At 33.1% G+C, this 25,637-nt stretch overlaps 1 protein-coding gene and 1 non-coding gene across 4 annotated transcripts in view; both read left to right on the forward strand.

The window, feature by feature from the left end:
* ATP11B (ATPase phospholipid transporting 11B (putative)) overlaps positions 1–25,637 on the forward strand; it is a 104,248-nt gene that overhangs the window by 19,827 nt on the left and 58,784 nt on the right. For all 3 annotated transcript variants that reach the window (XM_054581029.1, XM_054581021.1, XM_054581039.1), the window contains exons 2-9: positions 2,072–2,188; positions 7,586–7,675; positions 9,358–9,438; positions 13,593–13,700; positions 13,886–14,014; positions 14,541–14,644; positions 21,389–21,436; positions 23,492–23,556. In XM_054581029.1, coding sequence (XP_054437004.1) covers positions 2,072–2,188; positions 7,586–7,675; positions 9,358–9,438; positions 13,593–13,700; positions 13,886–14,014; positions 14,541–14,644; positions 21,389–21,436; positions 23,492–23,556 — 742 coding nt within the window. The remainder of the gene's footprint in view (positions 1–2,071; positions 2,189–7,585; positions 7,676–9,357; positions 9,439–13,592; positions 13,701–13,885; positions 14,015–14,540; positions 14,645–21,388; positions 21,437–23,491; positions 23,557–25,637) is intronic.
* LOC129077287 (U6 spliceosomal RNA) lies at positions 7,296–7,402 on the forward strand. Its single transcript, XR_008529806.1, has one exon. It is a non-coding gene; the product is annotated as a U6 spliceosomal RNA (small nuclear RNA).

Here is a 25,637-nt window from a genome sequence, read left to right on the forward strand (position 1 = left end):
AGAAAATCTCAGGAGTTTGCAGACTTGAGTATGTGATCACTGGTAATTCTAGTCATGGATAAAATGTTGCAATACTACATATATTTGTATACATAAATATATGTATACGTATGTATATTTTGGGAGGGTGTGGGGGTTTTTTTGTTTCTTCAGTTTAGATGAACATGGTAATAAATTCCATTCTTGATGGAATCCAGCAAAAAGTAAAACAAAATTCTCTTATCAGTGGTTCTCAGCCTCAGTTGTCTTGACATCTCATTAAAGATTTATATATTCTTTTAGACCCTCAAATTTACTTTGTTTTTTCTTTAATATATCCCAGACACTTACATGCATGGTAGGTAACTTAGTGTTACTTAACATGGTTACAGAATATGTACGGAATGAATATGCTTCCTGCAATTTAATACTCATTAATTGTGTGTTTCTCTTGTAACTATGAACTTTATAAGCAAACTTACTGGGAACCACCTTTGAGAAAAATAGCCACGGATTACTGCTTTAGAAGTCAAGCTATTCATTTATTGATTTGAAAAGGTTATGATATGTTTGCATATACAGTATAACAAATCATATGATCCTTCATGGGTAACATACTAATGATTTAAGCTAGTATGGTTTAAATATTTGTTAAATTAATAAATGTCTTGTACCTTTAAGATGAACAATGGTCCCAACTTTGATTCTGAGACCTGCCTTTCTTCCTCCTATAAGTTTTTACTGGGGGCAAATGTAAAATTTTTTAAAGAAAATAAATATATGTGCCACATTTTGTCCTTGAAGAAACTGATTTTGAAATTATACACATAATCGCCCATTCACATCCACAGAATGTGCTCATCACTATAGATAGCATAAACAAATAATAGTTGACTTCATAGGGGTTTTTTTTTTTTTTCCTATGGAGCATACATTTAATTCATGGTCCTGTACTAGCTGTTTCTAAGATTACAGAATAATGTTTAAAGAAACAGAATAACAGCAGTTGAAAACCACACATTGCACTGTTAATACCCTGATGTGCTAAATAAAATATTCTGGGTAATATGGACATTTCCACTATGTGTGTCTGTGCTTAAAAGAAATTTTACAGGCATGCCAAGCATTGAATGGCAGCCACATTACTTAGTAAACTACTAAATTAGAGTCCTTAATATTTAAAAATGGATTATTCTAGTTTGTGAATACCAAGTTTAATTGACCTTTTAATAAATAAGTACTAGTAAATAACCCTTGACCACCATGAAAAAAAAGAAAATCTAAGAAATTCTAAGTCATTACCTGTTAGAACCAAGAAAAGACCTTGGCATTTGGTGACTGCTTTTATAGTCTGTTAGGGGGTCCCAAGATCTACCCATGAAGAGTGTAATACTATAGTAATGAAGTATCAGTATTCTTATCATTGAAAACCTTTTCGGTAGAGATCGTTACTAAATGAACCTTGAGAGATGGTTGTTTAAATGTGAGGTTAGAATCATAACATACCCATATTTCTGGGAGTCAGTTGATAATGTAATTAACACAAAGACATGATTATATGGAATGAATCTGGGCAAGACCCAACACATTTTAAATCCTCTGAGAACAAAGTTCTTTGAAACCAGATTGATCTGGGTGTGGAAGAATAAAATATAAACTTTTTCATCACATCTGGTAGTTGCTATCTAGGTTCTGGTTACTCAGGACTTCCCCATCACTAAGTAGGCATCATCCTAGGAGCAAGGCAAAGAACCTTCAGGAATGAAGGGAAGGTAAGAAGCCTCATCCTCAAATGCCTCTGTAGGTCTCCTGTATGAATTTCCTTTTCTTTTTCTTTTTCTTGTGGTAGCATTTCTAAGTATATGGACTGGTGTTCATTATCAGAGATATTACCTAGTTAATTTTATATCTGAATAAAATGTTTCTGTTTACCTGTGGAAGAAAAAAATGTGACTTTAACTCTGCTAATAAATAAAGAAGTCTGTAGTTTAAGGCCAGTAATCACGCATAATTTGATAGTTAAACCAAATGTAAAGAATCATAACAATTAACCTTGTTGACCATTTTTTTTGTTGTTCTTGTTGGCTCTTAGGGTTTTGACCCACCACATCAAAGCGACACACGAACTATTTACATAGCCAACAGGTTTCCTCAGAATGGCCTTTATACACCTCAGAAATTTATAGATAACCGGATCATCTCATCTAAGGTAAGAATTAACACTTTTATTAAAATTGTGGATAGGTATCACTTTGTTTTGAAAAGTGATTTATTTGTGTAATGTCGTGTACATTTATAGCCTTAAAAACTCAAGGAAATGGTTAGTAGAATTAGCTTAAGCAGAATTTAAGAACTGCAAAATAAAAGGAGTTATCAGTTGCTAAGTGCAGGTAGCCAACATGCTAGAAATTATCCTTAGTTGCAGTTAAACTAATAAACTTAATATTTATACTATGTGCCAGGTACCGTATTAGATACTTCTCTTATCATTTAATCCTTACTACAACTCTGAGATAGTTTTACAAAATATTATACTCATTTTGTATCATTTTCATCAATTGAAATCTTGGGAACTAATTTACTGAGGGCTGCACACTAGTAATTGGTAAGATTGGAGTTTGAACTCAGTTCTGTGCAACTTTAAAGCCTGACTTCCTCCAGCTTTACTGCTCTTCTATAAACTTTTTATAGTACCAAATACTGCTTCACTCTTACATATTCTTCCTTGTTTCAATTTTAGAATGTCTTAGTTTATTTTGAAACTTGAAGATTATAGCGTAATGCTGTCCAGTAGACTCCTCTCATGATGGAAGTGTTTTCCACTCTAATATAATAGCCATTAGCCACATGGAGCTATTTAGGCCTTGAAATGTGGATGATGCGACCGAAGAACTTAATTTTAATTTATTTTCAATTAAATGTCAAAACCACATACAACTAGTGGTTACCTTATTGGACAGAGCAGGTAGAGAACGTGTGAGGCAGAGAGATTAAGGGTAAAGTTCTGCTGAGAGCATAACTATTGCTTAATAGACCACCCTAAGAAGCATTTTTGTATTGCTCCTTTCTTCCCTTCCAGAGTGACTAATAATTTTCTTTCTAATCCTGATCTCATCTTTTCCAAGGATGTTGTCTTCGACCAGTGATTCCCTTGTTCTGCCTTTTTTTTCAGTCTTCACATCGTTTACTTACATAGCACACCCATTAGTGATCTCTCTCATCAATGGTTCTAAAGCAGCAAGCAGAAGGGAAGTAATAGAGGAGCTTTAGATTAATGACAAAGTTCTTAGTAATAAAAGTCCTTGAAAATTTTAAGGTTTAAAAAAAGCTAGGTATAATTTATGTACATTAAATTCAGCAGTTGTAAGTGTACAATTTGATGAGTTTTGAGAAATGTGTAACATCACATGACCACCACCACAATCAAGATACAGAATATATTCACCACTTTAAAAATTAGCAGCCAGCCTCCCTCCTCCTAGTGGTTACTAGAAGTAGTAACCACTGATCTACTTTCTGTAACTATAGATTTGTCTTTTCTGTAATTTCATATAAATACAGTCAATAGAGTATGAATCTTGCGTCTGACTTACTACATTTAATACTCCTGAGGCTCATCTTTGTTGTTGCAAGTATCAGTGTCAATAGTTCATTCCTTTTTAGTGTGTAGTTTAGTTGTCAGCCTGGGTTTTGGATATTGTATGTTCTGAATTTGAGTCAGAACATACAGTATGTTCTGGGGAGAGGGGGTCCTTTGACTACCAGTACTTTCTTGTTACATTTTTAGCTACTTTTCCAGCCCCGAACTCTTAATCTCTGCCATATTTTTGTTAAGGGCGTAGTTTTTCCTTTGGTTTGCTGCCATTGCTCAGAGTTTGAATAGTGTCTCCAGGCTAGGAAGCTATAGCTCACAATTCATACTCCTTCCAATTGCAATTAAAAAAAAAAAAGAGATTCAACCCTCTGTAATTTCTATCTATATTTTGGGCACTTTCCAGAATTTTAAATAATTTTTCTGGGTCTAGTTTTTGTCATTCTTATCTGCTAGGAGTTCACAGGACCACCAAACTCCTCTAACAATACTGAAAGTTGCATCTCCTGGAAAACTTTGGGGATTAAATATCTTTATATGACTGTTTTTGTATGCAGTGGTATCAGGTTTAATACTTTGACTACAGTTTCAAAAATATAGATATTGAAATAAACATTTCCTTGAGAACTGTCTCATTACTCCCTTATTACTTCTTCTCACTCCATTACGGCTTTCTTAAACTACTTCCAAGCCAGGATACCTGCTACTCCATAAATTTATGTTGAACTTCCCTGCCACTGTGCCTTTGCTATGATTTTGTTTTGATAACCACAGTTTTTAAAAACATACTTTATGTTTTTGTAGAAATGTAGAATTCATGTTTTTGACCACAGTTTCAAGAATGCAGATATTTATAGACAGTGTAAATTGTTTTTCTGACCATAAATGAGGCTGGCTTTTATTATTCCCTTTATACTACCTTTTTATATCACTGTTATTCCCTTAATCTCCTCTAAACTGCATTGTCTTTTATCCCTCAAAGCCATAGTGAACTTTCCTCCTCTTTGCCTTCGTTCACACTGTCCTTCCCTCCTGAAATGTTTTACCTATAGCCCTCTATTTTCAGCCTGTGAATGTTCCTCTCTTAAAGCCCATGTCAGGTATGACCTCCTTTATTAAATTTTCTTTTCTCACTGACTGCTTTTCCTTCTAATTCTTTGTATGCAACTATTGCTTCATTTACTTTATCTTTGAATGCAGCCATTGCTATTTGTTTTTAATCTCTAATAGTGAATTTATCACTGTTCCTCTTATAAAGTGTGTCTTGCACATTGTAGATGCATGATATGTGTTGGTCCAGTTTAATTTATCATGGTAACTACCTTATTTTAAATTTAAATTTCTTTGCAAAAGATTTAATTTTATATCTGTGTTTTGGTTTTCTTACTAATGTCAGACCACACGAGGAAAAAAGGTCAATTATACAGTCATATACATAACTGCAGAGAAGCTACACTTCTAGTTCACTTTTCTTGACAATTATTACATATTATAATGTTTTAAACCATAATAATTTTCTTAGGATATTTTCATATCATTTACTATTATTTTACTAGCTTCCTCCTTCTATCTATGACAGGACAAGTACAGAATTTAGACTCATTCAACCTATTAATATGTTTGTCTTTTAGAAAACTTGCAGACAACTATTCCTAACATTTATAAGTTAGTTTTCATAAGCAATTTTTATTTATTCCGAGTTTTTCTATTTCATAATTGAGCTAGCCAAAGAAAATGTCGTGAACCCAATTACCTTACTGACATAAACTTAAAGACATTGCCAGCCTAATTCTTATAAAGTTTATACATTTGATTTGATGATTGGGAAGTTACATGGAATACTCTTACCCCTGTAGAGACAACTATATTTTTAATCCAGTTAAGATCAGCTGAAGATGACTTGAGCCAGAGTTACCATTTCATATATAGATATTGAACAGTAACTTCTTTTGGTTCCAGGAAGGATCTACCTGACTTCTCTCTCTAGAGCCCTAAACTTAATTCCCAATCCCAGAATCTGAAGCCACTGATTCTACCATAGGAAAATATGTTTCAAGTATCTCAGATTAGTACTGAAAAATATAATTTCACCTAAAAAAGAAAGGTGTTAGGTATTGTACAACTCTTTATATACCCTTGAGTCAAATAGGCTTCTGTGGGCTCTTTTGGGAACACAGCCGTATTTATAAAATTGTTCATATGGTAAAGAAAGTTTCAGGTCTCAGACTAACTGATTAAGAAGTGAATATTTCAGCCCTGGTTGTTGTGACTCAGTGGATTGAGCGCCAGCCTGCAAAGCAAAGGGTCGCTGGTTTAATTCCCAGTCAGGGCACATGCCTGGGGTGCAGGCCAGGTACCCAGTAGCGGGGGTGCCAGAAGCAGTTGCACATTGGTGTTTCTCTCCCTCTCTTTCTCCCTCCCTTCCCCTCTAAAAATAAATAGATAAAATCTTAAAAAAAAAGAAGTGACTATCTCACATACAGAATTTTAGAAATTAGAACCATCTTATATAACACCAGAGAAAATTAGGTAAAATGTCTCTTTAAATATCTTGAATTGTCAGTAATCATTAAGGCTTCATTGCCTAGCATTAGGATAGTGACCTGAAAAAGAAAAACCATTTCCACCATATTCATTCATTCATTCATTCATTCTTCTACTCAAGTATTGATCTCCAACTATGTGCCAAGTAGTAGTGTAAGTGCTGGACAGATCCATAAATAAAACAGTGTTCTATCCTCAGATCTTACATTCTCCTGGGAGAATGTATGCAGGGTAAAGTAACAGTGCTATAAAGTGTTCCCCTGTTTATATATGAAGTTGTGTTGTGAGTAGGGAGTGACACAAATGACATTTGTACTGAATTGGTACTCTCCCCCATGAGTTAATAATATACCAGACACATAGCAATTAATATGAGCCAAGTTCTGTCTTAAATGCTTAATAAACTTATTAGTTCACTTAATCTTTACAACAATATGATTATAAAATACAACATGATTATTACTGCCCCCCTTTTATAGAGGTAAAAAGTGGGGCACAGAGAGATTAAGTCCAGGGTCATTTCGTGACCTTGAATTAGAATGTAGGCCACCTTGGTTTAACCCACTACCATTTATATTCTTAACCATTATACTTTACTGTTTTACTTTAAAAATTGACATTGTGATAGATTTTCATGTTCTTTAGGAGATTTTTCTTGGTGGGTATTCCAGTGATTATAATTTATCCAAAGTATTTTTTTAAATCTTTTTCACATTCTGAGTTATTTTTCCATATTCCATACTTAACAACAAATAATTGAATAAATGTAAACAGATTGTATCTAGTGTAAACATTTCTATCAATTCTTATTTATCTTTAGCATTAGGTTTAGTTTTGTGTAGTAACCAAAGTCCAGAATAAATTATTAAAGTATAAAATGTGATTTGACTTTGGGCACACAATGCAATCATGTATTATAGAAATGTACACTTGGAACCTATATAATCTGATTAACCAATATTACCATAAAAGTTTTTTTTTTAAACAAAAATGGTTTAGATCTGCTGTCCCCAACTTCAAAAAAAATCAAGAATTTAGTAGCAAAATTGCTGGGTCTAGTTTATCTCATTTTTTAAAATCACACTGAAACTGCCAATAAATAGTAAAGGGAAAAAGAGTAGACTAAATGTCATTAAACTGTAAAAACCAGAGAGTTTCTGTAGCATCAAGAGTTTCATGAGTATTCGCTGTGGCAGCACATATACTAAAATTGCAACTATATAGACAAGATTAGCTTGGCCCCCGAGCAAGGATGGCACGTATATTTGTGAAGCATTCTGCAGTTTTTACAAACTTTAGAAAGAAAGAAATCCAACAAATTTTAATCATTAAAGAAAGTTATATGAAGTTGTCTAAGAGCTTACTGATTTTATTTTTTATTATTATATCCATATAGTGTATATTCTTTTTAAATATTAATTTATTTGTCTCCTCTCTCTCTCTCTCTCTCTTTTTTTTTTTTTTTTTCAGTATACTGTGTGGAATTTTGTTCCAAAGAACTTATTTGAACAGTTCAGAAGAGTGGCAAACTTTTATTTTCTTATTATATTTTTGGTTCAGGTAAGCTTTATCACTCAAGTACATTGTTAAATTTATAGGTAAGATTTTTAAAGTATGTCTTCAGGGGAAAGTTACTTATTCTAAATCATTTGATTTTGGAACTGTTGGTTTTTGTTTTGTTGTTTGTTTTTTTCGTGTAGAACTTCCCCATTGTATCAGTGAATGTAGTGATTTAATCACATCTAGATTTCTAAAAACTAGCCAATGAATTTTAAGATTAATTCTATTTTACTTTATTATTGATGTGCTGTGATGCTGATAACCATAAGCAAAACCAAAAAAATAACATCATCTTTCAGATGTTCTTCCAGAATATAAATAGTTTGGCCTTTATTTAATATGCTACATACGTTTTTGGCACATTTCTGCCTATGGAACCATTTTGGTACAAAGTAAATTTTTTTTAATGTCAGTTTTACTTTTATTTTTAAAAAATTAAGAAACAAATTTTTAAGAATCCCCATGAGAGTAGATTTTTATCCAGGAGACCATTTTCTTAACCTGGATATCTATATTCACTATAGGCTGTTTAATAGTTTCTTTTTCACATTTGCTTTTTTTCTAGTATCAAAATATCAAGAGAACAGCTTATGAAACACAGAGTATGAGTCAAGATTTAAAAATAGTTTTTGTCATTTTCTTTTAAAAGATTATTTTTTCTGATAATACTTTAGCGGTCTCTTTCAATGTGGCATTGAATTTTTGTATGAACTCTGACCTTTTCTCTGAATAGAATCTGGGATTTCAAAAAAAAGAAAAAGAAAAACGCTTGGCAAGGTATTACTTTAAAGCTTGAGGAAACATTTACTTTTTAAAATAAAATTTTCTTCATCAACAGAGAAGAAGCTTCTGGGTTTGTTTGTTTGTTTTTAATCAATAGAACATCAGCTTGCTTTTCTCGGAAAAGTGAAAAATTTATACTAACCATGTCCACCTAACATGCATTTTTGAAATTACCAGCTAAGGTCAGAAATTCAGCTTGTCTATGGAATGGAACAAATGTAATTGGCCTCTGTGGCATACAGGAACATTAATAAATTATCGATCCATGTTCTAATTAGCCAAACATAATTAACTGCAAAAATTTCTTTATTTCTCCAACAGTTTATTGAAACCTCAGTTGTGTGATTTAGATAATAATTTCAGCATTATTTTCTAAGCTGCTCCCCTTCTGGCTCTCTTGGGTTTAACAAAAACTCTTACAGAAGAAAAACCTTTTTCTTAGTCCCATTCTTTGTTCTGTCTCCCTAAGTGGTGAGTTTATTCTGAATCCCAGAGTAAAAATTACTCAGACTTTACAGTATTTATCAAGATGCACAAGGAAATGTGAAGGAAGAGTCTAAGCAGTTGTAGCTCCACTTGTAGGCAAATGTTGTGGAAGACCTGAGGTACTCTCTGTTAAGAAGGCAGGGTTGTAACTGAGTCCATTCTAACAATATTGCAGTAGATTTGGGTATTCTACTAACCTCATGTAATGGCCAACAAAGTGAACTTGAAAACTGAACTAAACTATACTATACTCACTGCATAATATGTCCTTCCTATTATTTTTTACTCTGGATTATGATACACATTTTGTATAGTATTCTCAGAATTCCAAGTATATCTGAGATCTAAGATGTTAATAGTGTGATGTGTACAATATAAAAATATAATACTCTGCATTCTTTTTTTAAATCTAGCTTATGATTGATACACCTACCAGTCCAATTACCAGTGGACTTCCATTATTCTTTGTAATAACAGTAACTGCCATAAAACAGGTATGAAGTGCTTTCTATTCTTGTTTCCCCCAGGCCATTCATAAGTTGCTAAGTATGTCCACTCCGAAGTAACATTTATTGGTGTGAAAATAATTTCCACAAGAAAGCAGCAAACTTTTTTTGATTTTGCATATGGTAAAATTAAACTAAGTTAAGCCACACTATTATATTTCAGGTGACCCTTGCTATTATTACCATTCTTAAAATATGTTGTTATCTTGAGACAGCTAAGAAGCATCCAAAAACAGGCATTTTATATATACAAATAAAATGGTAGATGAAACATTAATATAATCATCTTGTAGAATTTGGCAATAGTTAAAAGAAATACAGTTCAGAAGGGATATGTTTATGGGGAATGGAGCATGTACTTCTAGTTTGAAAATCTGAATATAAATCGTATAATGCTTTCTCTACTTTTTACCACTTTCTCTGAAGTTGATTTTTATGTAAAGTTGTACCCTAGGGGAAATAGCTTCAACCAAGTCTTGAACTGGTACTAAAATCTAGAAAAACACTGTTATTGGATGAACATACCAAGTAAGAAATAAAGAAATTTGTAGAAATGTTATATCTTTATAGCTACTACTTCTCAAAAAAATCAGTTACAGAGAGATGGTTCCTTCCACCTGAAAGAGTTAATTGAATTTTCTTATGTAAATATGATAAATTTTCATTTTATATGGTTTAGGAACGAGATTTAAATTACAATGGAAATAAAATTAACAAACGTTTTATAATTCTGTGGTGTAGTATATTTTAATAATTACATTATGTATATAGTGTGTCACAATATCATGCTACTATATAAATCAATAATTACCCAAATTACTTCATACTTACTTGGTTTTGCAGATGTCATTTATTTCATCACAGTAACACATATTTGTCCCTTGTACCTATAGTTTCCTCTTCGGTGATTTCATCCAGTGTAGTGGCTTAAAAGTACCATTTACATGTTGATGGTTCTCAAATTTATATGTATCCTGAAACTGTTCCCTGAACTCTGACACAAACATACAACTGTGCAACGTTTCCACTTGGATAGCTTAGGTGTATCCTAACCACCATGTCAGTTTATTGCCTTTGTTTGAATGTTTAGCTCTGTATGAATTAATGAATCTATTGAATACTTTTTTTAAGCAATGTAAAAATGTTAAAATACTTCTTTCCCTGTTTTCCCAATATATATTTAGCCAAGTATAGGCTGGGTTTATTTGGAATGTGATGCCATTAACAGTTGAAAAAATGCTGGTGAATTTAATATCTGCAAAATAGGAGAGTTTAATAATGTTAATAATAATAATAAAAAAGAAGATATCCTGTTTCCTTCCAACATGGGTTAAATAAAAACATGTAATATCTAAGAGTAAGATACAGGAAGATTATATCTCAAACCTGTATTAGTGTGACTACTGAAGTTAAGTACTAAATTTTCATGAGAGCTTCTTGACAACTAAAAAGCAAAAGAGGAAATATGAAAGGTCATATAATTTTTTAAAAACTTATTTGACAGAGAGTGAGGGTGAGAAAAGTATCATTCTGTTCCACTTATTTATGCACTCATTGGTTGATTCTTACATGTGCCCATGTGCCCTGACCAGGGATCAAACCTGCAACCTTAATCTATCAGGATGACACACTAACCAGCTGTGCTACCTAACCAGAATGAAAGGTCATCTAATTTTCAAACAGAAAATTTGATATGTAAGGATTTTCTCCCTTTACCATGTCAGGATTCAGGGTTTTCTTTTCTCCAACAACCATTCTTCAGTTGTGCTCATTTAATAACACACAACATATTAGAATATACTGTTCAGGTTTCTATGTCCATTACTATAGATCAGTGAATAAATTTTGGAAAAATTGTAAAAATGAAAGTTGCCACATTCCAGTCTTTCCTGCTTCTCTCCTTTTAGTCTGCCTTTGTCCTTTGCATTTTTATCAAAATAAGAAGTGCTATCTTATCAGTTATTTATACTCTAAGTAAAGTTGTATTTTTAACTTCTCCTGACCGTATTTGCATATTAGGTTTTTCCTCTAATTGTGTCATCCAAAATATAGTGCCCTTTATGAGCCTAAAACCTTTGATAAGAAGATAAGAGCAAATGCAAAAATAATTGTAGTTTAATAAGGTAGTAGGAAGAGCCAGTGAGCTATAGGTATTCAAAAAAGGGTGAAACACTGGATATTAAGGAGGGTTTTGTGAAAGAAACATTATTAGAGATGAGACTTGGAATATGGGTAAAATGACAGTTGGTGGAAAAGGTGATGTAGCAACAAACAACTTAAGCAAAGGCCCAAAGGCAAGACCTATTTTGGGGAAATGATGTGCCTGACTAATGTGTGACACTGTATACAAAAAGCACTAAAAGGTAATGCTGGTTAATTAAGCAGGCTGGAAGATCTTGAAGCATTGAGAATTATTGAGGAGGCTTTGAATGGGTTAGTAAATTAAAGCAGTGGTTTGGAAAAATTAATCTGGCAGTATGCGTAGGATGAATTAGAATTTGTGAACATATGTTAAAAAAAATAATGTGTTTATTATTGCTCTGCTGTTAGTGACATCTGACTATAAAAGGAAGTGTGCTTTTTGACGGTTGCAGAAAAAAATGTTCTGACCCTCAAATTTTTCTAAATTGACATACTACATCTTCAATGGGGCCAACATAATTTATTTTTTATAGATTTATTGATTTTTAGAGAGCGGGAGGGGGGGTCTAGAGAGAGAGAGAGAAACATTGATTTGTTTTCCACTTATTCATGCATTCATTGGTTGATTCTTATATGTGCCCTGACCAGGGATCAGCTGCCCACCCTTGCTGTTTTGGAATGACGTTTTAATCAACTGAACTACCAGGCCATGGACGCATAATTTAAATATTTTAAGAATGCTTTGCCAGAGTTTTCTCCCTGAAAAAAGAGGCCTTCAGGCAATTTTTAATATTTGCTTTATATTTTATAATATTATAATATTTTTAGGTAGTAGATGCACAAATTTTAAAAAACAGAAACAGTACAAAATAGCATACAGTGAAAGTCATTTATACTTCTAACCTCTACCGTCCAGGTCCTTCTCCCTGAGGGAGCCATTATTTGTACATTAGTCCAGACGTTTATACAGAATGTTTTCAGAGACAGGCATATTTTTTCCACAAATGATAGCATAGAACGCAACACATTTTGTACCCTGTATCATTTAATGCTATCAGATACTTTGTTTACCCCATACTGTACCTCTGAGTTCTTGAATTTTCTCTAAAAAATAACACAAAATTTTCCATTTACAAAATACTACTTCTTAACATTTAATCACAGTATTCTTTGCGAAATGCTTATGTCTGTTTCCCTTTTTAATGATGATCCACTCAACCTACCATAGTTTTTGGAAGTAAAAATAATTCTATTGATCTAGTATTTAAGAAAGTGAAATAATTCAACCTCAGTTTTAAAATCTGTTCATTTTTTTCCTATTTGTTGTCTTTAATAATGCTGTGTGAATTTATATTTTATGTTTAAAATATCATTTGTATCTATAGAAGCAATAGAACTTACTGATTGAATAGGTGTCAGGAAAAGGTAGGAGTCAGAAATAACTCCCCAGATTTCTAGTATGAGTAACTCTGTAGATGGTGATATCATTTGTCAAATGGGAGACATTGAAAATTCAACAGATTTGGAGGATAACATCATCAGTTTAATTTTGAAATGTTTAATGTACTTTTATGAGACATCAGAATGGAGATGTTAAGAATGCATTTGGATATTCAAGTTTAGAGTCCAAAAGAAAGATACAAACTGGCAATTCAAATTTCAGAAATTTTTGAAGACACAGATATAGAAGAAGTTTGTAGTGAGAAAGTAACAGGTGAAAAAAGGGCTAACAATGATGGCATAGAAAGGCTCCCATAAGGCGATTGAAAAGGAGCAACTGTGAGGTACTATGAAAACCAGGAACATGTGTGTAATGAAAACCAAGAGAGAGTATTTTTAGTGTGATTGAATGTCAAATTCCTGTGAGTATATGCTTCAGAATAGCTCAATATTCTGGTGAATGAAATGTTTTGGGGCAGTTTCTGTTTCTTTTTGTTGTTTAATAAAAGTATCTTCTAAGTCTGCTAAAAAGGGTACTTATTTATTTTTTATATTGATAGGGATATGAAGATTGGTTACGACATAACTCAGATAATGAAGTAAATGGAGCTCCTGTTTATGTTGTTCGAAGTGGTGGCCTTGTAAAAACCAGATCAAAGAACATTCGGGTATGCACTTAGTAAATAATGGGTATCAGTTATATTTTGGTGTCACAAAATCTAATCTGACTGTATTTTAATTAAAAACCTTTCCTGCATTAAAATATTGGGATAGACCAATTGGTTAGAACCCAATAAAATAAGTCCTTGCCTTTTAAAATCAGTATATTCACTTTCCCCAAAATTCTTCATAGGTGGGTGATATTGTTCGAATAGCCAAAGATGAAATTTTCCCTGCAGATTTGGTGCTTCTGTCCTCAGATCGACTTGATGGTTCTTGTCACATTACAACTGCTAGTTTGGATGGAGAAACCAACCTGAAGGTTTGTACATGTATACGTATCAGTGTTCTTCTTGGTGAACAAAATGTCTTTGTATTATGCCTTTGACCTGATAAAGGAAAAATTCTTTTAAATTACTGAAATTTTTAATAATTACTACTTTTTTTTAAAACAAAATAATGTTATACATCTATTTCAAGGTTAGCCTCACATGGTTTAGTCAAGTTAAAGAAAGATGGAAAGTGTTTTTAGGAAAAATAAAATAATATTAATATTTCGATGCTTTTTTTTTTTTAGATGAGGGAGATTTGAAACAGATGGAGGTGTAAAGTACAGCATAGGGAATATAGTCAATGATATGGTAACAACTATATTGAGTGTGAGATTGGTACTAGATTTATCAGGGTGATCACTTAATAAGTAATATAAATGTCTAATCTTGCAGTTGTACACATGAAATCAGTATAATATTGTATATCAACTACAATAGAAAAAAATTATTTTAAAAAAAAGATGATTTGTAGGGTCCCATTTGAGTCTTGAAACTGCAGTTTAATCCTTTTTTTAGACACATGTGGCAGTTCCAGAAACAGCAGTATTACAAACGGTTGCCAGTTTGGACACTCTTATAGCTGTGATAGAATGTCAGCAACCAGAAGCAGACTTGTACAGGTATGTGTGATATTCAACATACTCATTTTTTAAGTCCTGTTTACAGATCTCATTTTTACAATTACAAACATACAATTAAATCTTTAGCTAATTGAAGATGACATTGAAGGGAAGAAGTAGAGAGATCAATTAAGAGGGGGAAAGGCTAAAAGCAGAATTTGCCAGAATTCTAATCCAAAGTGTTAATTCAAAAGCAGTGCTTTTATTCAAATACTCTTTTTCATTACCTTCTACTTCTGTATGAACTTGCTTTACAGCTGTAATAGTTAACTTTATAAAAGCAGTTATAGGAGAAGTAAAATTATTTCTTTAAAAGAAAGTGATCATGTGTGTGTGTTCCATGAAGGAAAGGGATATATCTTTGTGTTCATTCAGAACTCCTTTTAACATTATAATTTACTAAATACAATGTATGTCATTTTTCAGTTACATGCCAATTATCGTGGGCTATGAAATAGAAATAAATTTTATTATTAAAGTGAAATACTAAACTCATTTTTATTCAGTAACTGGTGATAGAATATAAATTACAACCACATTGTAGAATTCACTTTCAGCTTCTTAGCAAATGATATGTCTCCCTCTATTGGTTGAAATGTTCAGATCTTATCATTAGTCATTGGCTTTTCTATAATCTCTTAACATAATTTGTTCCGGATCTATATATTATTTATAAATGCAGTTTTTCTCTATGTGATGTTATAAAAATTTCCAGTTTCATCAAAGTCAAATGAGGTATAGAGTTTTCTAATTGACCATAAAAATTTGGGGTCCTACATTTTGAAAGCATTAAAACTATAAGATTTAACTGTAAAGAATTTAGTACTTTAAGATTTCTATATTGCTGTTATTCCCTTGTCTCAAACAGTGGGGAGTTATAAAAAAATTCTGGAAACTAGAGAATGGAGCATTAAGCAAGCATAAGATTAATATGAGCCCAAATATGACTAATATGTAGATGGATGGTTTTTATATTATCTTGGAAAAAGTTAAAACATTTTTGATAGTAAATAATTCACTATTAAATATAAGGTGTTCCTCTTTATTTTCTCTTTTCCTCTTATGGAAAGTATATATTTTGTTTTAAATATAAATGCAACTATGTAACTACTACAGAACACTTACATAATGGAAAGGTAACTAATAATTAAATTTATTGCTATTTATTCATGCAAGTTATTGTTGAGCACTGGTATACTCATTATGGTAGTTTAGAAATAAGATGAGTTAGCATGATTTCTATCCTTGAGGAATTCGTAGCTGTAAAGATATTATATATAAAAATTATATTTTTTCGCTTTTCTATATGTTACATATAAGGGGAATGTTGAAAGATTTTAAGTATCCACATGGGAGAGTGCTTAAGTGGGCATATGATACTGATAAAACAGGGAAATATATAAATTATAAAAACAGTTTCAAAGAACTTAATGACATAGAAACACACGAAATGTAATGTTAGATACAGAGTTGTAGCTTTAATATGATCCCAATTATATTTTTGAAAATATGTATTTTTTATCTATTTGATAGTAATTACGTAGGATAGAAAAATAGGTACAGAGAGAAAGAAAAACTTGCAGGAATTACATTCAGCTGTTTTCTATTTACATTTTTTTTCTCCATATTTTCTAATATTTCTTGAAAGAATATGGATTGCTTTTCTAATTTAAAAAATGTATTTTCCATTTTCTGCATAGTATTCTTAATGGGTTTTTTTTTTTATTTTTTTAAGATTTTACTTATTTATTTTTAGAGAGGGGAAAGGGAGGGAGAAAAAGAGGGAGAGAAACATTAATCAGTTGCCTCTCATACACCCCCAAGCAAGGACCTGGCCATTAACCCAGGCAGGTGCCCTGACTGGGAATCAAATCACCAACCTTTCAATTTGCAGGCTGGCGCTCAACCCAATGATCCACACCAGCCAGGGCCTTAATAATACTTTCTAATGGCTGCAGAATAGTCTAAGTAAATGTACTAGAACCTAACTGTTACTTAATCTTTCAATATCTAACTCTTCATTTTTCTTGCTATTGTAAATATTTTGTGGTGCCTTAATGCAAATAATTTCATCAATTCAAAATCCAGCAGTTGGATAGTTGATTGCTACCCTTCTTTGATACGATTAATTCTCTTGGCTCCCAGGACACTCCCCTCTCTTGTCTTTTCTCCTTTCAGTCTCAGTTGCTGATTTCTCCTCTTCTCCCTGACTTCGTAAGGTTAGAGTGCCCGAGGACAGGATTGTCCTTGGTCCTGTTCCCTTCCCTGCCTGTACATTTTACTATCTGCACTCACTGCTTTGATGATTTCATCCAGCGTGATGACTTTAAAGATCACCTACATGCTAACTCTCAGATTCATATCTTCATTCCAGACATCTTTCCCAAATTCCAGACTCTCGTATCCAACCTCATGTTCTACAATTCTACTTACACATTTAGTAGAACTCTAAATTAATTATGTTGAGAACTGAGCTTCTGATCTTCCCTACAAATCTTTTTATCCAGTCTTTCCTATTTCAGTTGAAGACAGTCAGTCCCTCCTTCCAGTTTTTCAGGCCAAAATCCCTGCAGTCAGCTATGACTCCCCACATCCCCTCTCTGCTAAAGTCTCCTAACCTCTTCTCCCATATCTTATCCCAATCCATCAGGGCATTATTGGTTTACCTGCAGAATACACACCAAATTTGACCATCTTTCAGTAATTTCGCTGCTACTAATCTGGTCTGAGCAAGCATCATCTCCTCCCTTGCTTGCTGCTATCAAAGGCATTATTACCAGTTTTTCTGTTTTAATCCTTCTTTCCCTTGCAGTCTGTTCTCGCAAAAACAACCAGAGTGATCCTTTTTAAATGTAAGTCAGATCATATCACTCCTCTGCTAAAACCTTGCAATGGCTTTTCCATCTTACTCTGAGTCAAAACCCGTGTCCTTATAATCTGTAAGACCTTACCGATTGCCCCTCTCCCCAGCCTTTCCTCTCTGACCTGATTTCTGGCCATTCTCCCTCTTGTTCACCCACCAGTTACACTGGCCTCCTTATTTCCCCTTGAACATGCCATATTCACTCCCATCTTTTCACTAGCTGTTCCTTGTCTTAACTCTTTTACCACCCTCTAGCCTCTGCTTAAATCACCTCAGTGAGACCTACTTTGACTATTTAATATTGCAGCCTAATTCTTCTTACCCTGTCTGCCTTTCTTTTTTTATAACACATAATACCTCCTAGTATATTATGTATCTGTTTTGTTTATTGTTTATTATCTCTCTCCAACAACAATTGTAAACTGAAGGGCAGGCATTCTGTCTGTGTTGTGTTCACTGATACCCCAAGTACCTAAAACAGATCTGACATATAAGAGGCCTTACTACATACTTGTTGACAATTGAAAAAACAAATATCTTTATGTACTTACATTTATGCAGTTAAATTTTTCCTTTTATTGAATTGTTTGTGATATGTGCAAGCAAATTTGTGTGTATAGTTCACTTTACTATTGAATCGATGTGCATGAACAATACTAGGTACATTGTAGACACTCAATGAATTATATATTGAATGAATGGATGAATGATAGCATTCCAAAATATTACTAAGTCAGAAGATGTGTAAACATTTTTAGTGACCATTCATTCCTTCATCAGATATTGAGAGATATTGAGTGCCTCCAATAACTGAGGCATAGTACTAGACACTGAAAATACCGTGTTCACTTTGGCAGCACATATACTAAAACTGAGAATACGATGGTAAAGAAACAATGATAGTTCTTGCCTCCTACAGTTTGTAATCTAACTAGATTATTCCCTAAGAACAGACAGAATTGCAGAAAAGGAATTACTGGATTAGAGTACTAATAAAGTTTGGCCTGTCATAAACATACTGACATTTTACAAAAGTGTTGGACTAATTTTTGTTGCCATGAGCGGAGTATAAGTTTATGGAGTATTTTATTGTTTCAGAATTTACTAGTATTAAGTATTATAGTTTTTAAATTTTTGTAGTAATTTTGTAGATAACAGTTTCATAGTTTTAAAACTCTAGTTATAGTTCACTTTTTATTAGAAAGCATAAACATTTTTATTAATTCTTCCCACTTGAGCATTGTTGATTCCTCCCTGATTACCGGTTTATTAATTGGGGTTATATTACTTTTTAAAAAAAAACTTTAATAGTTTATTGATAGAGGATAGAACATGGTAAGAAATGAACTTTGCCTAACAACAGGAAGAAATGAAAACCAGGAGAGCTCTTTGTTTAGGAGCAGCCTCTCTCAGGGAGTTCACAGTATCCTCCATTTCTTTTCCTTTTCTCCTTTACTCCTTCAGTTTTTTATTCTTTCCACCTCTTAACTGTTTAGGCTCTGACTTAGCACTTCCACTTCTAGGAATCTTCCTAACAAAATAATGAAATTCTACTATTCCTAGGGACTTAATGAAAATGTGAAAAGATATGGACACAGGTTTTTCAGGGCTGCGTTGTTTAGACCAGAGATTTTCATCCAGTATGCTGCAAGAATTTTTAAAACATGCAATACCTGACTACTTAGGGGCACTGACTTCTTTTCCCTTAGATTATCAAATAAAAAATGACAACAGTCAATACAGCAATAGCTGTCAGTGTGAATGAATCAAAATTATACCTATTTTTTGTCAAGTCAACAAAAAGTAAATTTTTTGCTGTGCTGCAGAATTTTAGTAGTTTGTCATGCAATGAAGTTGAAAATCGGTGGTTTAGACTGTAACTTGGAAAAAACCTAAGATTCCATCAGTATTGAATTGTTTAAATATATTATACACGAACCCCAAAATGCAATATTATGTGCAACCACTAAAAATAATGATGTAACCCTGGCTGGTGTGGCTCAGTGGGTTGGGTGTCATCTGCAAACCAAAGGGCCACAGGTTGGGGCACAGGCCTGGGATGCCAGCCAGGTCCCCAGTTGGGGACATGGGAGAGGCAACCAATCAGTGTTTATTTTACACATTGATGTTTCTCTCCTTCTCTTTCTCTCTTCCCTTCTCTCTAAAAATAAATAAATAAAATCTTTTAAAAAATAGTGATGTAGATCAGTGTTTTTGACAGGACATGCTAAGTATGTGGGGCGGGATGCTACCAACACTATTTATAGTATGATCCCCCCTTTTTTTTAAAGATACATATTTATCTATATGTGCATGGAAAAAGCCTGGAAAACCTACCCCAAAATAATAGCAGTGTATGTATTTGAGCAGTGGGATTACCTGTGATAGTAGTTATTTCCCTATTGTTACTTTTTTTTATATTTGTTTGAATCATTTTGTAAAATGTGTGTTTGAGTGTATATAGTCTTTATAATCAAAAAGAGAATAATAAAACTATTTTTGCTTGGAAACAAAAGTGCGACTTTGGATAAAGGGCAAAGGAAAGGGCAAGATGAGTTAATCCAGAATGGAACTGGCATGAACCAACAAGGAGTACCTTAGAATCAAGGGTAACAGGATAGATAAAATGAAGGAAAACAGGAATTCTCTTGTTGAAATTGAGGTCAGAAAAATCAAGAGAGAGGTCCACATCATCTCTGAAGGATACCCAGAGAGACTCCAGCTGAACTGGTTCTTTAAATCTGAATCCAAAGTTGTGGTTGGAAACAAGGCTACATAAAATCCATTAAAGGGAGATTTAAAAACAAAAAAACAATGCTTTTCCGTGAGACAGGCAGTTGAAGGAAGCAGAAGTAAGAGATTCGTCAGAAAGAATGAAGCCAAGGCGATAAAGCATCTGTGACCTGGAAGTAGGAGGAATGATAGGGGACATTTGGTAGGGAGTGCTTAATACTGCGTTGCCTAGTTAAGTAACATGAAGCTCTGCTAGAATTTGCTTCAACTCAAAATTTACTTCTCACTGTAGTAGAAAGTAATTGTTCATTTGAATTGACCGTGCTATGGAGCTATTTTGGTAGTGGAAATTGGAACCAAAAGGCCAGGTTATGAAAATTCATTGATAACTCTAGAAGCTGTGGAGTTCACTGATTGCTTTTTGCTTACTACTCTGTTCCCACCACTTCACTCACACATAGTAGTTGTTCAGTGAGTATTTGTTGGATGAATGAATGCATGAATAAGTAAATGAATGATTCTAATCACAGAAGGGAAGCTTATTTAATAAACTGATGAAATACGTGAGCATTCCTCATTGGCTACATAATGTGTACATCTTTGTGTAGCAATTATAAATTCTCATGATGATGAAACTAATAGTAATATAACTTAAAAATTTTATTTATTTTTAGAGATAGGGATAGGGAGGGAGGGAGGGAGAGAAATGTGTGTGTACGAGGAAAAACATCAATTGGTTGCCTCCTGCATATGCCCCATTGGGGACCAGCCTGCAGCCCAAGCACGTGCCCTGACTAGGAATCAAACCAGTGACCTTTCACTTTGTGGGATGACCCCTAGCCAACTGAGCCATGCTGGCCAGGGCAGCAACAATTATTTAAATCACCATTTTGAAAACATTTTTTTCGTTTATTACCTCATTAATAGCTGAAGTGGGGTGGCAAGAATATTACAATTTTTAAAGCTTAGTGACTATTTTATCAGTACTAACATGATTATTGGACTGTATATATATATATAAAACGTTGGTTTGGTTTCATGTATAAGAATAGTGCCAAAGTATCTAAAGTTTTCCACCTGTTGATGTCAAGTAATTTATCCTTTTTTTTTTTTTTTTTTTTTTTTTTGTAATGTGAATTCTTTGGTAGATTCATGGGACGAATGATAATAACTCAACAAATGGAAGAAATTGTAAGGTAAGAATAAATTCATATTGTTTGAGGGAGGGACCAAAATCAAGTTAAAGGGATATTAGGTAAGCAAGCTGCATATAATGGAAAAGGTTCATTTTAAAGCGCTTAGCACTTTTATCTTCCAGTAATTTGTAGCATCAGCAAGTGAAGATGAAGCAAATTCCATGAAATTATATCAAAATAATTTAGTACAATTATTTGTATATTTATATTTCTCTTTTGAATAATATCAGGTAGTAACATAAAAGGAAGCAGACATTCTTAATCAAATTCTTACCCACCACACTTAAAATCTAGAATACAAAAAATATATGCTGTTTAACAAGCATAAATGTTTCAGTCTTCCTCACTTCAACATCATTTAGAACAAACTGGAGTATTTAGTGGCCAATTCAGAACCTCTTTGTTACTCTTCTAATTGGTTATTTCATTTGGTTGGTTATTTCATTTGGTAGTTTTTTGGGGTTTGTTTTCCCTCAATATTCAGGTTAATTTCTGGCTACTACATGAAAGACGTTGGGGTCATTTCAAAGAATTGCGAACAGGGTGAGATTACATTGTTATTCATGACCACAAAGCCAAATTTAAACTAAATCTTGGAATCATCCCTTAAACTTCTAAATCAAATTAGCATGTCACCTTTTTATTAAAGACATGTTTAATTTAATTGGCTTCATGAAACAAGTCACTGACATGAAAAGCTGAGTATTTTTTTTAATGAATTTCTAAAAATAAATGAATTTCTCAAGACATGCCACCATGCATCAGCACTGATTCACATTTTTTATAGACATTAACACAGGAGCATGTTCAGTGAATTGTGTTGCAAAGTCTTTTGAAGTGTAGGGTCCCTGCTTGAATAACTATGACTAGGCTTTTATTTTGGTTTCTATTGTGACTTAATAAGATAGATGTATGGATACATAATCTGAATTGCATTAGATATTTTGGCTGGTAAAGGGAAATATCAATTATGTTATCTCAGCCCCTAGAATGGTTAAAAAAAAAGAGCCATGTTCTTTGCTGAAGCAACCAGAGTGTGCTGATGAAACCTTTTAATTTGAAGCTTTCTGTCATTATCCCATTTGTTTATGCCATTGTGAGCTCAGAGTATTTCTATTCATTGTTAGAATCAATACCAAATAAAAAAGAGCTATTTTGTGACTCCTGGTTCATTGATTTTGGAATATCCATGTAGTGTACTCCAAATATGACTAGTTATTAAAACCATACTTGTTAACCATGTCCCAAGTACCTGGTCCACCTTGGTTTATTGGATTTTTTTTAGAGTGTTTGGGTTTGCAGACATCTTCAGTTTTAGTTCAGATTCTATTTGATTTGGATGACTCTGTATGTATGTTTCAGAAAAGCATGAGGAATGTCAACAAAATTTAAGGCTTTTTGACTTATCCATAACAGAGTCTTATCATTTTGCTATGACTAAAAAAAGTACAATTTTCTTTCTAGTTATTCCTTCTAATTTTATATCTCCTTTATGGAGAGAAATTCAAACAGCAAGAAGACCTGTGCTCCAAGAAGTATGCAATGCAAGTAGTCAAGTTGTAGTGTCATTCGTGCCTAGAAAAATACTAACTCACTACCTGATGTTTTATAATCCAGGGTAATTTTAATTGTGCATAACTCATGCATTTATACACAAATCACACTACAATTTATTTTATTGCATTTTAATATCTGTTTTCTTTAAAAACTTTATTAATTTTGCTCAAAATTTCCATCTTCTGCTAAATATTTTAAAATCATTGCTTAGTCTTGTGTGTGTGTGTGTTTTATGTTTAAAATTTTTGAAACTAGTCTGATGGCTTTGTGAGTTTGTTTACCAGTGTAATTTATTTCTGAGCCACTGATCTTAAAGTGACTGAAGTGCTAAAGCAGGTGTTTTTGTTATGGTAACTAATATTTTGATTGACCTAGATAGTAGTTGAAATTTTGGTTTTATATAAAAGCAGTACTATAACTCAGGTACTTTCTGTGGAAGATGACATTTTAGAATTTAATTAAAATTTTAATATAGTTAATGCTTTTTTCCTCCCCTAGACCTCTGGGACCAGAGAGTCTCTTGCTTCGTGGAGCCAGATTAAAAAACACAAAAGAGATTTTTGGTTTGTATATGTTGAAAATTTTTAATTACTGATTCATGTTGATGCTTTATATGAAGTATTTTTAAAAGCACAGTATTTGTGGTCTTTAGACTGGATAACTTAATACTTAGTTAAATGTTGCTTGTGATAATTTTCTTATAAAGATTGTGTTAATATAATTTTGGTTATATTTTTTGTTATTAATCCCATTTTTTGAGTAATAGACTAGAACCTTGCTCTTATATTCTTTGTCGATACTTGTGAAACTGAGTGCTAAGAAGATAATTCTGGCACTTCTATTCATGGTGAATGAGAATCAATATAATCTGGTGTCATGGTGTAGTAAACCACCTGTATAATTAATTCCATTATGATTATTCTTAGATTGGATAAATAAGACTGCTGACTCATTCATTCAACAAATTCATATTGATATGACTGTGTATCAGGCAGATCAAAAGGATGAATAGTGCTCTTGCATTGTAGATCTATTAATTAATTAACAGTTAATTAATTTACTGTGTTCTGTGTCAATTCTAGGCAAACTGTGAAGTCAATGATAATCTTTAGCTGTCAACTAGTTCTTCCCATTTCAGGAATGGCCTTTCATATACTAAACAGCTTATGTTATTTACTGAATGTTTATGGCTTTTGAGGTCCATCCTCTCTTCTCTGTCTCTTCTTTCATCTATCTTATCTCTCACTGTTAGGCTTTCTGATAAAAAAAAATCCGTATACTTTTTTTAAAAAATGGATAATAATGAGTGTTGGTGAGGATGCAGAGAAATCGGAATCCTCATACGTTGTTGGTGAGAGTGTAAATGTTACAGCCGCTGTAGAAAACAGTTTGGCAGTTTCTCAATAAGTTAAATGTAGAATTACCATGTGACCAAGCAGTTCTACTCCTAGATATATACCCAAAATAATTGAAATAGGTGTTGAAGCAAAGACTTGTACAAGAATGCTCATAACAACACTATTTACAGTAGTCAAAGGGTAGAAACTGCCCAAATGTTCATCAAATAAGGAATGTATAAACAAAATGTAGGATATCCATATAATGGAAAATTATTTACTTAAAAAAAATGAATTACTTGACGTACAACCTGCCATGACAAGCCTGATACAAAATGCCACGTGTTATATGATCCCATTTATTTTGAAGTACCCAGAATAGGCAGATTCCTAAGAGACAGAAAGTAGATTAATGGGCTGGGTAGTAGAGGGGAATGGGGAATGACGCACAACATTGTGAATGTACTAAGTGCCACTGAACTGTACATTTTTAAAAGATTAAAATGGTAAATTGTATGTTACATATATTTTACCACCATCTAAAAAGAGAAAACCATATTAAATGTTCTGATTGCAGAAACCAGCAAAAACCTCCAAGGCTTTTAAAGCCCCTCGTGCAGTGCTTGTATTTTAACACATTTCTCTAGCAGTAACAATTTTTCATGCTCTTAAAAGTTGTGTATTTGAATGCCTTAAGTTGGGTCTGCTCATCTTTGCCTCAGTACCACCTCTCTCTATGGTATCATCCTGGCTGATTTCTGTAATTTTGTGCCCTTTGCATTTGAGGTATCATTCTGCCTTTAAGGAATAATTCTAATGGTGAAAATTCCAGGAAAAATCTTTAGGAAGAGGGCATGATGATCCTACACTGTTTCTCAAATCTTACTACTTAGGAATGAGTGTAAACATTTATTGATTATCTGCTTCTAGGCATTTTACTAATTTGTCGTACAGACCTCACAACAATTCTGAGGTGATTTTTCTTCCCCATTTAAAGTTGGGGAAATTGAGACTAGAGAGATTAAATAATTTGCCCAAGGACGTAGAACTAATACATGGCAGAGCTAGCACTCAGACCAAGGTCTAACTCCAGCAAAGTTTCTTATAAGACTGGTGTTAACCTAACTTCATTCACTCCCCAGCTGTAGTCCCACTGTTACTCTCCTCCTTGTTCATCTCAGAGGCATTCACATGGACACACTTTTTTAAAATAGCCCTTTACTTGTGTTCATTTACTCTGATAGATTTCCATGTTACCTCTCCAGTGCTTATTAAATTATATCTAGACTCAAGATCTTGGCATTCAG

Source organism: Pteronotus mesoamericanus, unplaced genomic scaffold (assembly GCF_021234165.1).
Source record: "Pteronotus mesoamericanus isolate MK-2021 breed Mesoamerican mustached bat unplaced genomic scaffold, CSHL_Meso_final contig_116, whole genome shotgun sequence".
NCBI lineage: Eukaryota > Metazoa > Chordata > Mammalia > Chiroptera > Mormoopidae > Pteronotus > Pteronotus mesoamericanus.